The 13,281-nt window shown below is 36.4% G+C and overlaps 1 protein-coding gene across 5 annotated transcripts in view; it reads right to left on the reverse strand.

Annotated features, from left to right (window-relative positions):
- The window catches only part of LOC136875654 (venom serine protease), a 172,531-nt gene that overhangs the window by 7,900 nt on the left and 151,350 nt on the right, over positions 1–13,281 (reverse strand). For all 5 annotated transcript variants that reach the window (XM_067149198.2, XM_067149201.2, XM_067149200.2 and 2 more), the window contains one exon: positions 3,485–3,638. In XM_067149198.2, coding sequence (XP_067005299.2) covers positions 3,485–3,638 — 154 coding nt within the window. The remainder of the gene's footprint in view (positions 1–3,484; positions 3,639–13,281) is intronic.

Consider the following 13,281-nt stretch of genomic DNA (forward strand, 5'->3'; position numbering starts at 1 on the left):
AAAATCTTAGATGATAACATTTAAAAGCAAACACATTGGATCTTAAAACTATATCCCATGGGAATCCAAAACTATTGTTCTAGATGCTTTAAATGAATTGGAAGATGGGGGGGTTGGGGGTAAGGAGATTTATGTGAATGATACTTAAATTACAGTATCGTTTACAATTGTGTTTTAAAAACTTAAATGATGAAAAACATATTTAAAATATTTAAAAGCGTCTATGGTAAAATTCTTTTTGATAAAATTAGGTGGCGTGAATAAAAAGTTCGTGTTTGTAATAATCTTCAGGCATTTGTGAGAAAATAATAACTTAATTAAAATTCGCGTCTGTGGTGCTGTTAAACACTTTGTTTTTAATAAACATACTTTAAAATATTCTAAAGTGTCTATGGTAAGGCACTTATTCAAAAACACTTGTCGTTGAATGAAAGTTTATGTCAGATGCACCAGTCTTCAGGTATTTATTGTTTATATTTAATAACTTCCTTGAGTGATATTCTTGTGGTTAAAAGGCCGTGTTGACTGTTTAACTTCCGAGAATTGCTCTTCGGAATGTGATAAAAGAAATTGTGTTAGTCGTTTAACTTGTTAAAACCCTGTGGTGGCTTCTGTTATACAAAATGGCGATCTGATTCGGGCAGCTTGCCTCGCGATCTGTAACCAGCAGGAGATCGTAATATATTAAAATATAACATATGATAAAAGTAAAAAGCTCCGAATTCTAAATAGATAGCGGGAAGATATTTGTATTCGAGATTGCGTGGCCTTGACTTACCTTATCTGGCAAATGTTTAATCCGCGTTACCTTGGAGAACTGCCTTCGTGCACGACCTAGTGTGATAGCGGTGTGACATGGTCTGATTGTTCGTGGAATATTCCGGAGAAAGGGAAAGTAGAGTTGTGTCGTCATCTAGTACGTCTTGTGAGGGGGGAGGGATTACTGGTTGTGTTTCAGTGACGTCGTGTTCGAGTATTTCATTTGTTTGTCTTGTTTGTTTACTGTTTACCATTTCCACGTATTTACTGAATTGTTCGATTAGGAGGTTTTTTCGTTCGTTTCGTTTAGATTCCGTTCCCTGTTCTCTAGTTTATCGAGAGTAATGTGGATGTTTTCTAGGTTATTCATTAAACTTCCTTTATTAATCCTACTGATAATTTGGAGATCTTGTCTGATGTTAGTGAAATTGTGATTTGCCTCCTTCATATGAGCTCCCATAGCAGAGTATCTTCTGTATTTCTCTGCATTAACATGTTCCTGATATCTAATTAAAAAGCTCCTCCCAGATTGCCCCACGTATGTTTTTTTGCACTGGGTACATGTCAATCTGTAAATGCCAGATTCCTGGAATTCGTCATCTTTAAGTTTATTGACTTTATTGTGATTTAAAAATCTGTGTTTTGTATTGTTGTTGGTTGAGAAAGCTATTTTGGTATTGTGCTTCTTAAACAAATTCGTGACTTCATAAATCCTCGGGTTATTAAAGGTGAATTTGACGTATTTCTTTGCATTCTCCGATTGTTGCTTTAGTTTAATTTGTTGTTGATATTTGCACTTAGTAATGATTTTGTTAATGAATTTCAAACTGAAACCGTTATGTAAGGCTTGTTGACGAATGAAAGATAGTTCCTTCTTTCTGTCTGTATCTGTTAACGGGATTTCAAAGGCCCTGTTGACGAAACTGTGAAGTGGGATGTAAAGAATCGCTTTTAATTGTAGTCGGTGTAAAAGTGGGTTTTCTGTGTATTTTAAACTGGAAATGGTTGTTTATCCGAATTGTTTGAATATCTAGAAAATTGAGTGTACCTTCTTCTTCTTCTTCCGCTGTAAATTTAATACCAAAATAGCTTTCTCAACCAACAACAATACAAAACACAGATTTTTTAATCACAATAAAGTCAATAAACTTAAAGATGACGAATTCCAGGAATCTGGCATTTACAGATTGACATGTACCCAGTGCAAAAAGCATACGTGGGGCAATCTGGGAGGAGCTTTTTAATTAGATATCAGGAACATGTTAATGCAGAGAAATACAGAAGATACTCTGCTATGGGAGCTCATATGAAGGAAGCAAATCACAATTTCACCAACATCAGACAAGATCTCCAAATTATCAGTAGGATTAATAAAGGAAGTTTAATGAATAACCTAGAAAACATCCACATTACTCTCGATAAACTAGAGAACAGGGAACGGAATCTAAACGAAACGAACGAAAAAACCTCCTATACGAACAATTCAGTAAATACGTGGAAATGGTAAACAGTAAACAAACAAGACAAACAAATGAGATACTCGAACACGACGTCACTGAAACACAACCAGTAATCCCTCCCCCCTCACAAGACGTACTAGATGACGACACAACTCTACTTCCCCTTTCTCCGGAATATTCCACGAACAATCAGACCATGTCACACCGCTATCACACTAGGTCGTGCACGAAGGCAGTTCTCCAAGGCAACGCGGATTAAACATTTGCCAGATAAGGTAAGTCAAGGCCACGCAATCTCGAATACAAATATCTTCCCGCTATCTATTTAGAATTCGGAGCTTTTTACTTTTATCATATGTTATATTTTAATATATTACGATCTCCTGCTGGTTACAGATCGCGAGGCAAGCTGCCCGAATCAGATCGCCATTTTGTATAACAGAAGCCACCACAGGGTTTTAACAAGTTAAACGACTAACACAATTTCTTTTATCACATTCCGAAGAGCAATTCTCGGAAGTTAAACAGTCAACACGGCCTTTTAACCACAAGAATATCACTCAAGGAAGTTATTAAATATAAACAATAAATACCTGAAGACTGGTGCATCTGACATAAACTTTCATTCAACGACAAGTGTTTTTGAATAAGTGCCTTACCATAGACACTTTAGAATATTTTAAAGTATGTTTATTAAAAACAAAGTGTTTAACAGCACCACAGACGCGAATTTTAATTAAGTTATTATTTTCTCACAAATGCCTGAAGATTATTACAAACACGAACTTTTTATTCACGCCACCTAATTTTATCAAAAAGAATTTTACCATAGACGCTTTTAAATATTTTAAATATGTTTTTCATCATTTAAGTTTTTTAAACACAATTGTAAACGATACTGTAATTTAAGTATCATTCCCATAAATCTCCTTACCCCCAACCCCCCCCCCATCTTCCAATTCATTTAAAGCATCTAGAACAATAGTTTTGGATTCCCATGGGATATTGTTTTAAGATCCAATGTGTTTGCTTTTAAATGTTATCATCTAAGATTTTTTATATACAGCTGAAGATGACCACTAAGTGGTCGAAACATGTACTGTGTTTGTTAATGTATTTTTAAGTTTACCAAAGGCAAAAGAAATAAAGTATCGATTAGGTGGCTTTTTAGATTAATTTGTTGATTAAACTCATCGATGCGGCTATGAAGTGGACAGCTTGCAATAATAAAGGCAGTTCTAATAAAATAATTGTTCAAAATATACCTGTGTTGCTGAGGATCCAGTCCAAGTATGACGTAACTCGAGTATTAACACCAGGTCGTGATGTTGCGCAACCGATGCCGTAGCTTATAACACCTGCTAAGTACACTCTGCCAGTTTCCTTGTCCTGCCACAGCACAGGTCCACCAGAATCCGACTGCAATGTACCAGATATATTTAAAGAGGGTTCACCTACAGCTTAGACATACCTCAATGATTACTGCAGTCCTATTCTGACACATCAGTCCACCTGCATGCAAATGTAATGCATGGTCAGCAGAACATACATACATACATACATACATACATACATACATACATACATACATACATACATACATACATACATACATACATACATACATACATACATACATACATACATACATACATACATACATACATACATACATACATACATACATACTGTACCAGAAAATGATTGTGGGGCCAGAGCATGGGAAGGATCTCAGGTAGTGTTCGGTTTCTTATTGAAGTAGGTACAGAGATGGGCGAATAATAGATGGTAAATCTCTCTGATAGAATTTATTAAAATATTCACAGAAAAATCACCCTGCAATTGAAATTTCAAACTCAAATTTCCAGCCAATATTTTCCAAAAAGTGCAAAATAAAGATCGATACCATTATCTCCTGAGACGTCTATTTGTTTAAGAATGTCCAAAATAAGTATAACTCTTTTATAGACCATATACCCTACAGTTCATCTAATATAGATTCAAATACGAAATATCACTTTGCATCTTGAATTTCATCAAGTCTATCACTTATGGTACTGGCCTACAGTCTTTCTAATATTTTGAGCATAAAATGAACACACACTATCATGAATAAGTTGATAGCTTAAATGAAAATATTTGATCACTTGCTGTATGTCTCTACAGTTCATTTAAGTTGAAAAATGAAATAAATAGTGCACGTGTAAATCCTAAAGTTCATCTATGTGAAATTAATTCAATTAATTAATGATTTCAAAAAGGAATTTACAGTCTAAAAGCAAGATATGAACCTTCCTCGAATTATTGCAAATTACAAGCTGAAATTAACACAGAGCATTTGTTGGAGCGCTGTAATTAACTGAGTGCTTTGTTAAAAGTCAGTCAGTAGGATTACTCACTCAGAATATGAAAAGACCACCTGGAATCTCTTACAAGTGTTTGTGTTGTGTTGTACTGCGACTTGGTACCTGGAACATTCCGCAGCGTGCAGCTAAGGCTCTAACTCAGCACCGGCGGCGTTCAGTGAAGATACCACGTTAATCTCCCTCGCCGACGTTCCTCGATGGGTACCATAACTGAAGAAACCACGTAAATTCCACGTTGGAAACGACGTTCGATGTAGCAGAATCTCACAGCACTTTGCCAAGATTTCCGTTGTTCTTTGAGGTAATATCGGAACACGGAAAGTTCAATTGGCACTATAGAGCTCACAATTATCACTAATATTAATATTACACACCGACGCAGGTTGTAATGCACAGTTCTATCCTCATATTAATTTTACGGTGTTGAATTAGAGTTCACAGTCCATGCTACCGTATGGTTTGTAAGTCAGGTTAATGGAGTAAGGACTTACATTCGTTTTCACTACGGAAAACACAGTTTTTATATACACACAGTTTATTGAATTAAGATTCAACACTGTCACCGTAGAATAACAATCACAGTCCATAAGCACTTGAAAAATGTTATTAACGACAGTCTCTACAACAGTCTCTGAAATAACACTGTTCATAAATTAAGGCGATTTTCTTATTGGATTTACACCACACGAATCTGTACTACTTAATATTATCATAAAAGGTTGTTAATGTTCATTTAGTTTCACGTAGTAGCGATCGAAATATCGAGAGAATGCATAAAAAAATTAGTCACTTCTAGCCCTGTTATTGGACGAATGTCTAGTGAAATAATGTCTCACACAGTTCACTATTGTATTATTGTAAGAGAAATACGTCTCGGAATTATAAAAATGGTCTCAAATTGGGATTTTAGTTCACCACACGCAATGACTTAGAATAATGTCACAGTTAAAAGATACAGTTCAGAATTACGTGAAATTGGTAAAGTTCACAACGTCGTTTACTGATAAACGAAATATTTGACACTTTAGTTCACTATTTCTATTATTACCTCACTCAGTTAATACACTTCTAAGTATTATCTAATGACGATTTAGTTGGAGAAATTTTTAGAATATTTCCTTCGTCGCGGCGCGGCAGAAACTTGACTTATGACGTCTTCGTACTATTTCAACGTGTTCGAGTGTGACCACTACTATGTCCTCGCGAATCAACGGAGCATACTGTCCTTCATAATTGCAGAACACACACACTTACTGCACACTGACTATAACCTTGGTTCACTGAACTATTTATACATGTCTACGAGCAGCGCTCGGAATCAGGTGATGAAGGGGCGATAATTTCTTCCAAACTTTAACTTATTATATTTCGAAAACCACTGGAAGGATTGATCTCAAATTTGCAGGGTTTCACTTCCAGAATATTGGCTACAATTTAGCGTTGGTCTCATGTTAATTGGTTCAGGCATTAACAAGTTCATAAAATAATTTCCGAGAGAATTCTGAAGGGGAGGGAAGCTACAGGCAGCGGTGACGTCACTTGACCTTGCTCGACTTGCGCTCTCCCTCACGCTTTGCAGTGAGAACGAGAACCTTCTCTCACACAGCTGTTCATGCATCGGAACTTAACTGTACGCTCATAAATAAAATTTATAACTCGTATGTGCCAGGGCCTATGCCTTCCTGGTACAATACATACATACATACATACATACATACATACATACATACATACATACATACATACATACATACATACATACATACATGCATACATACATACATACATACTGTACCCGTATATTTAGGCATGGTGTTGGTTACAGCCAAGATCAGCACGTGAGAATATTTTCAATTAGGTCTGTGGCATAGTGAACCAGCTGTTGTGAAGGATAAATGTGTGCAACCTAGGGCGAGCAGGCTAGCAGATATATTTTTAACCATTCCGCGCGTGGATACCTCACTTTTTCTTATTGGCCGAGATCCTAACATGTGACCGCAGTGACGGGAAGATGTTTCAAGGCCAGCGCTACTCTGCAAGTATTCTCAAACTATCTAGTGCACAAGGATTGAAGCAATAATTATCAACCTGGACACGGAGAAATTTTACACTTCTTTTTAGCTGATCACACCTCCCGGGCCATGAATTGATATAAGCTGTGTGCGATAGACACCCGTTCTCCACAATTTACGTTACAATTTTACTTACACTATACTACGGCTACTAGATTCAACGAGACTTTCTCTGTATACACTGCATTTAATTCTACGCTACTTGGCAACGACTCGACGTGAGCTGTATGGCAGCTATGCATCGCTAAGCTATGCTGGATTTGTTGAGCTGTAACAACATAGAGGAAGATACTTCGAGTTATATTCTACACAGAATGTAGTTATTTCCGGTACTAGTCTCATTATTCATGAGCTCATAGAACGGTTTACAGTGCAAGTTAAGAAATTTTTCGCGCTGCCTAACAGTCAGTTATGGGCAAGATTGAAGCACATGGTGATGTATGCTCTTCGTTTCAGCTCGAGAAGATGACCTACATAAACAAGACCACACTTCAAGGAATTACGGGGAAACATCATGTCACATTCGCGAGGAGCTGATTCATCGAAAGAGAGGCCTCCGAGATGGGAAACCTTAGCAATGTGCCACTACTGTCGGATTTTTTATTATGGACACTCGAGTTTAGGCTTTAATTACAAACGAATCAATAGGCCTATGGAAATTTGAGTTATACCAATATTTTCCTTGTTTAATTCTACATTAGCTTATATAAGATGCATTTTTTTCGACGTTCATTAAATATTTTTTATTTGTGGTTGTAATAAATATTGCCCGGGTTTTTGGCTTCTCCTCTACGAAGCGCTCACTTAGGAATATATACAAGGAAAACGACTTGTCTGACACTAATGAAATTTTTATATGTTATAACCACATGTATTTTTAGTGTAATACTCAAGTTACAACTTTTTTCAACCACTTCGAAAAACGTTCTTATCATTTTTCTAAACAACTCTTTCTCAGCCCAAGATAAAGTTACTGCAGCAAACTTGGGCTTATTTTGAAGCACGCAGTCATGGTTATCAGAAACTACAACAACTGTAACCGTACAGTGTGGTACCGAATTTATGAAGAGTAATATTGAAGGGAGGTTTTGTCCACGCCGGACCGTGCGATTAACAGCAGGCCGAGTGGTGAAATTGGGCGCAGTGTTGCCGCGTTCAGTAGTATTCACGCGCGCAACGAACACAGTACACTCGCCCCGGGCAGTTGTGAAACGGAATGCCCGTGACCTTGGTTTGTCCGGAAGTTATTTTCAGTTTTCCTATGTTCTGCATGTTGACCACGTCACTTCAAGATGCCTCCGAGACCGCCGTTATCAGAGGGTGAACTTGCAATGATTTTTTTTGTTATTTGCTTTACGTCGCACCGGCAGATAGGTCTTATGGCGACGATGGGAGAGGAAAGGCCGATGAATGGGAAGGAAGCGGCCGTGGCCTTAATTAAGGTACAGCCCCAGCATTTGCCTGGCGTGAAAATGGGAAACCACGGAAAACCATCTTCAGGGCTGCCCCCAGTGGGGTTCGAACCCACTATCTCCCGGATGCGAGCTCACAGTTGCGCGTTCGTAACCGCATGGCCAACTCACCCGGTTTGCAATGATTTTGAGTGCTATATTTTCTTTCAACGTGAGGGGGAAAAAGTAGGGGACGAGAGGTTCCCTGTGTACCAGAAGGTGGCAGATTGTCTTGGATTATCGCTGTCGTCAGTGAAGAGAGTAGGGGCCGCTTCCAAGGAGAATGATGGAAATACGTCATCCAGGTCATAATTTTACACATCAGAAGTGAAGAACGATTTCTTGACGGTGCAGAATTTTGTTTTATTGGCAAGAAAAGTAATGGTGATTACCAGAATGAGATGACTCATTATGAAGAATGGTTCATGAAAGTCCTGAGTTTATTGCCTCAAAGTTCGGCTGTCGTTATAGATCAAGCTCCATATCATACGAGGGTCGATCCTTCATCTTAAAACCCGAACATGTCATGGCTGAAACGTGAAATTATACATTGGATAACGTCAAATAATATTTCACTACCACCTGGAATTGACGATTATAACAAATTAACTAAATCAGAGCTGATTGTCCTTGCCAGGCCTTAGTTTCAAACGCCGGTAAAGAAGCTGGAACAACTGCCTAAACGACTTCGACCAGATGTACAGATTATTTGGTTACCAGTGGGCCATTGCGAGCTTAATCCAATCGAGCTCATTTGAGCTTACGTAAAAGGGAAAATAGCAAACACAAATATGGCTAACACATTAGAAAGTGGTAGAGGTATGGAAGCAATTTACGCTTTATGCTGAGAAGCCTTACGTACCGTCACCCCTGAACTCTGGAAACAATGTATTAAACACCGGAAGAAAATTGAAGACCACTACTGGGAAAAAGATGGACTGTCTGCAAATGTCCCTTATTTCGAGTCAGTCATAATCAACATTAATGACAGCAGCACCGATTCTTCGGAACACAGTGATTTTTCAGACGAAGAAAATTGATAGAATTAAATACCGTAAATATATGTAAATAATAATACAAATAACTCTTGTAAAAATTGTACAGTATGATATTTCTAAATTAGGAAGTTAACCATTTTTAAAGCAGCCGTTGAAGGTCCAAAGCCCTTATGAGAAAAGGTGATGGGAAGTGGAATTTATAAGAGGAAATAAAATTACAGGTTGAAAGTAAACGAAAAGCTGTGTTCGTTGCGCGCGTGATACTACTGAACGCGGCAACAATGCGCCCGATTTCACCACTCGGCCTGCTGTTAATCGCACGGTCCGGCGTGGACAAAACCTCCCTTCAATATTACTCTTCATAAATTCGGTACCACACTGTACGGTTACAGTTGTTGTAGTTTCTGATAACCATAACTGAGTGCTTCAAAACAAGCCCAAGTTTGCTGCAGTACGTTTATCCTGGGCTGAGAAAGAGTTGCTTTAGAAAAATGATAAGAACTTTTTCCGGGGCCGTTGAAAAATATTATAACTTGAGTATTACACTACAAATATATGTGGTTATAACATATAAAAATTTCATTAGAATCAGACAAGTCGTTTTCCTTGTATATATTCCTAAGTGAGCGCTTCCTAGAGAAGAAGCCAAAAACCCCGGCAATATTTATTACAACCACAAATAAAAAATATTTAATGAACGTCAAAAACAATACGTCTTATATACGCTAATGTAGAATTAAACAAGGAAAATATTGGTATAACTCGAATTTCAATAGGCCTATTGGTTCGTTTGTAATTAAAGCCTAAACTCGAGTGTCCATAATAAAAAATCCGACAGTAAATGAACACGCAGGCAGGATTCTAAAGGGTTGTATACCGGAGATGTAGCAGCCCAGTCGAGTCTGCTCTAATTAATTAACGTTCGTGAATATTATTTTTCCTTACAGTAGAATGTAGTACGATCTTCTAGTAATAGTATTTTCTATTACATTTGAGTACTTAGATATTCTTTACACTTCAAACCTCTTATAGGAGACGGTAGATTTTGTGAATGACTGTGGCATTCCTATCCACTGAATAATGTAGATATTCTGATGTGATTCTTCGATTATCTAGATTTCATATACAACAGTGTATGCTAATAATCACGTGTTAAAAATCACAGATCTCATCGCTAATTACAGAACATAATAATTTAAATCGGGAATGATAAGATTTCTCCTGTGACGTTTATGTGGAATAAGATCTTATCAACTAACGGAATTTCACGAGTTAAGACTTAAATTTATCATCAGCTTTCGTTTATATAAATTAGAGATTAAACCAATAACATAATCAGTAATTATGTTAAACTTAATGACCGCATCGGTTTAAATAACAGTAATAAAAGTGATTGAGAATTTAAATATTATAATACTTGTGGATATTGTGTTAAGAAAGGCGAATAGTGCTCAATTGTGATGACATAGCCTATAAAAAGGGTAGGATGGGTTGATACCCTTTTTTCCAGGTATTTGAAGCAGCAGTTTGACTAGTTCATTTTTGGAACATGATATCATTTGGGCATGCGTTGGGATGATTGCAATTATATCAATTCGGAGAAATAATCATTTCCAGAGCGCACTCAATCAATAATTTAATAACACTAAGCAATATTTTCTTGTCCTGTTTGAACAGATTAGATTGATCTTGTGGTATTCAAGAGTTGATTGTTCTTCGATAACGTGCTACGTTACATGAGAGACGACGTTGACGTAATCTACTAGCGTCATAAAGTGATTCCTTATTTATTCGATCCCAAGCCTTACAGAAACGGGGATGTGCAATTTCTCGAAAGGTTCAATATGTTAAGGTCTTCAACAAATTAATTGAGGTCACCAGTGAACGTAAAAATCAAAGTTAAATAATAAAATCTTCATAGCGCATAAATTAAGTTATAACAACCGTGGGTCTTATGTGTGATTATGTGAGGTATTCGTGAGATTTGGTTTTACAGTTCTATGTTATTTGAACCATATGTGATGTGTGGCGATTGTTTTAACTTCTCATGTTCTGTCATGAGGAAGACTTGGGTCACCGTTGAATGTATATTTCCTGTTGTTGTAAAATATGTGTTTAATACTTTCTGATGATGATTAATCTCAAGTAAGCATTATTTAAAGTTAAATAGGAATTAGTTCCAAGATCTTTGTATATTCTCTGAGGAAAGGCAAACCTACAAAACCAACAAATCCGACAGAATATATTATAATGGATATGAAATGCACGAAGTTATTACGCTAATTGTAATGAAACGATAAATGGGAATTTAATTGAGTTATTAAAATTAATCAGGTGTTCAAGTCAAATAATAATAACAATTGAGAATTTAACTGAATGATTAAAATTAATCAGGTGTTCAAGTCAAACATTCATAACTGACAAGAGAGAGATTGATGGGATGTAATAATAAATCCTGTTAGAGGAAAATTAATTGAACCAGAAAGACTTGATAATTAGTTTGACTTAATGAAGTTAATGCCGATTCATTATTGGTTGAACTCAGATTAAAGTCATTTTATTCATACTTCAGGTTGAGGAAGAACACTATACACGATTTAGTGAGAATTAATAAATTTAATTAATGAATAACTGTAAAACGTGAGAAATGAGAGAATAAATAACTGAAGTTATGGCTTGTAAATACCGTATTGATTTTTGAAGAATGTTAGTAAATTTAGCAGTATTTACGATGTTTATAAAGTTCAGTTGATGACAACATTAATATGGTTAGAGGAGGATTTATTTTTGAATTATTGTGAATAAATTCAAAGTCCAGTTAGGAGGATAACATTAACTGATCTGATACCCTAAATTTAGGAAGTAATTTCAGGAAATTATATTTTTATTTCAGTGTATCCTAACCACGTGTCTAATCGCTTCCAAGGAAGGTGCAGTTATAGTCGACGAAATCATGTTTCACTATTAAATTGTATTTTTGTGAGAGTTGGTTTTAAATTCAAAGGGCCACAGATAATTAATCCAACATGAAGAAATCTCATTTCCGATTGCTATTTTTATTTTTGATGCTTTGTATAATAAATGTAATTCACTATTGCCCTGTGTGTTATTTGACAGACACCTTCCAAATCCCACTTCAAATATTTTCTAAGTCGCAGTAAACGAACCTCTGAATTCCTCGTGTTTTCCGGGGTCGTTAGGGGGCAATACATACATACATACATACATACATACATACATACATACATACATACATACATACATACATACATACATACATACATACATACATACATACATACATACATACATACATACATACATGCATACATACATACATACATACTGTACCCTTGGAAGTACCACGCCGGTAATGGCCGGCGGATCCCAAGGCGTGGTCATTCCGTGGCAAAGAAAATACTCCTAACTTAAATTACACCTTCGCTATAAGTGACGGGAACATATATTTGCTTAACTTCATGGATACGACAAGAAAAATAATATATTAAGCAATGGTAGGTAGACCACGACGTAAAATTGATGAAAATGTTTATTAATTTAGGACAAGTAATTAAACTTGATCAGAACAATATATTTACAGAACTATGAAGAATGTATTATCTGTTGATAGAGTTCAGCTTGATGCAAGCTTTTTGTGTGCCGAATCACGCACTGAACATTGTATTATGATGCAACTCTATTCTGGCTGTGCCCCTGTTTACATTATTTAATCAAATGAATGAATATTCATGTTCCATGTCTGCGCATTACATTGCAGAGGAATGCTAGCCTTAAACCTACGTAATCGCTTCGAGAAATTCCTAACTACACACAATCGCCAAAGTGGAATAGGGAGAACAATAATACACAAGTCTCGCTGGAGTAAGCAAACACATATAAGTCACTTTTGAATTGGAACCACATACAACAAAATGTTTGTCAATGAAACAACAAAAGAAATTATTGCACGCGTGATGTCAAATTTTTCAAACACAATAAAGCATGCAACTTTCACACCAACATGGAAGGAAACAGATTAAAATGCAATCATTGTCGACGTTTTTTCCTGTAATAAAGGACATGCCACTCGAAATAAATAACACCTGTGGACTTAAATTCAAACACAATTCCAACGTTGTTTCCTGAAATAAATGGCATGACACTCGATGACTCAA

Source organism: Anabrus simplex, chromosome 6 (assembly GCF_040414725.1).
Source record: "Anabrus simplex isolate iqAnaSimp1 chromosome 6, ASM4041472v1, whole genome shotgun sequence".
Taxonomy (NCBI): Eukaryota; Metazoa; Arthropoda; class Insecta; order Orthoptera; family Tettigoniidae; genus Anabrus; species Anabrus simplex.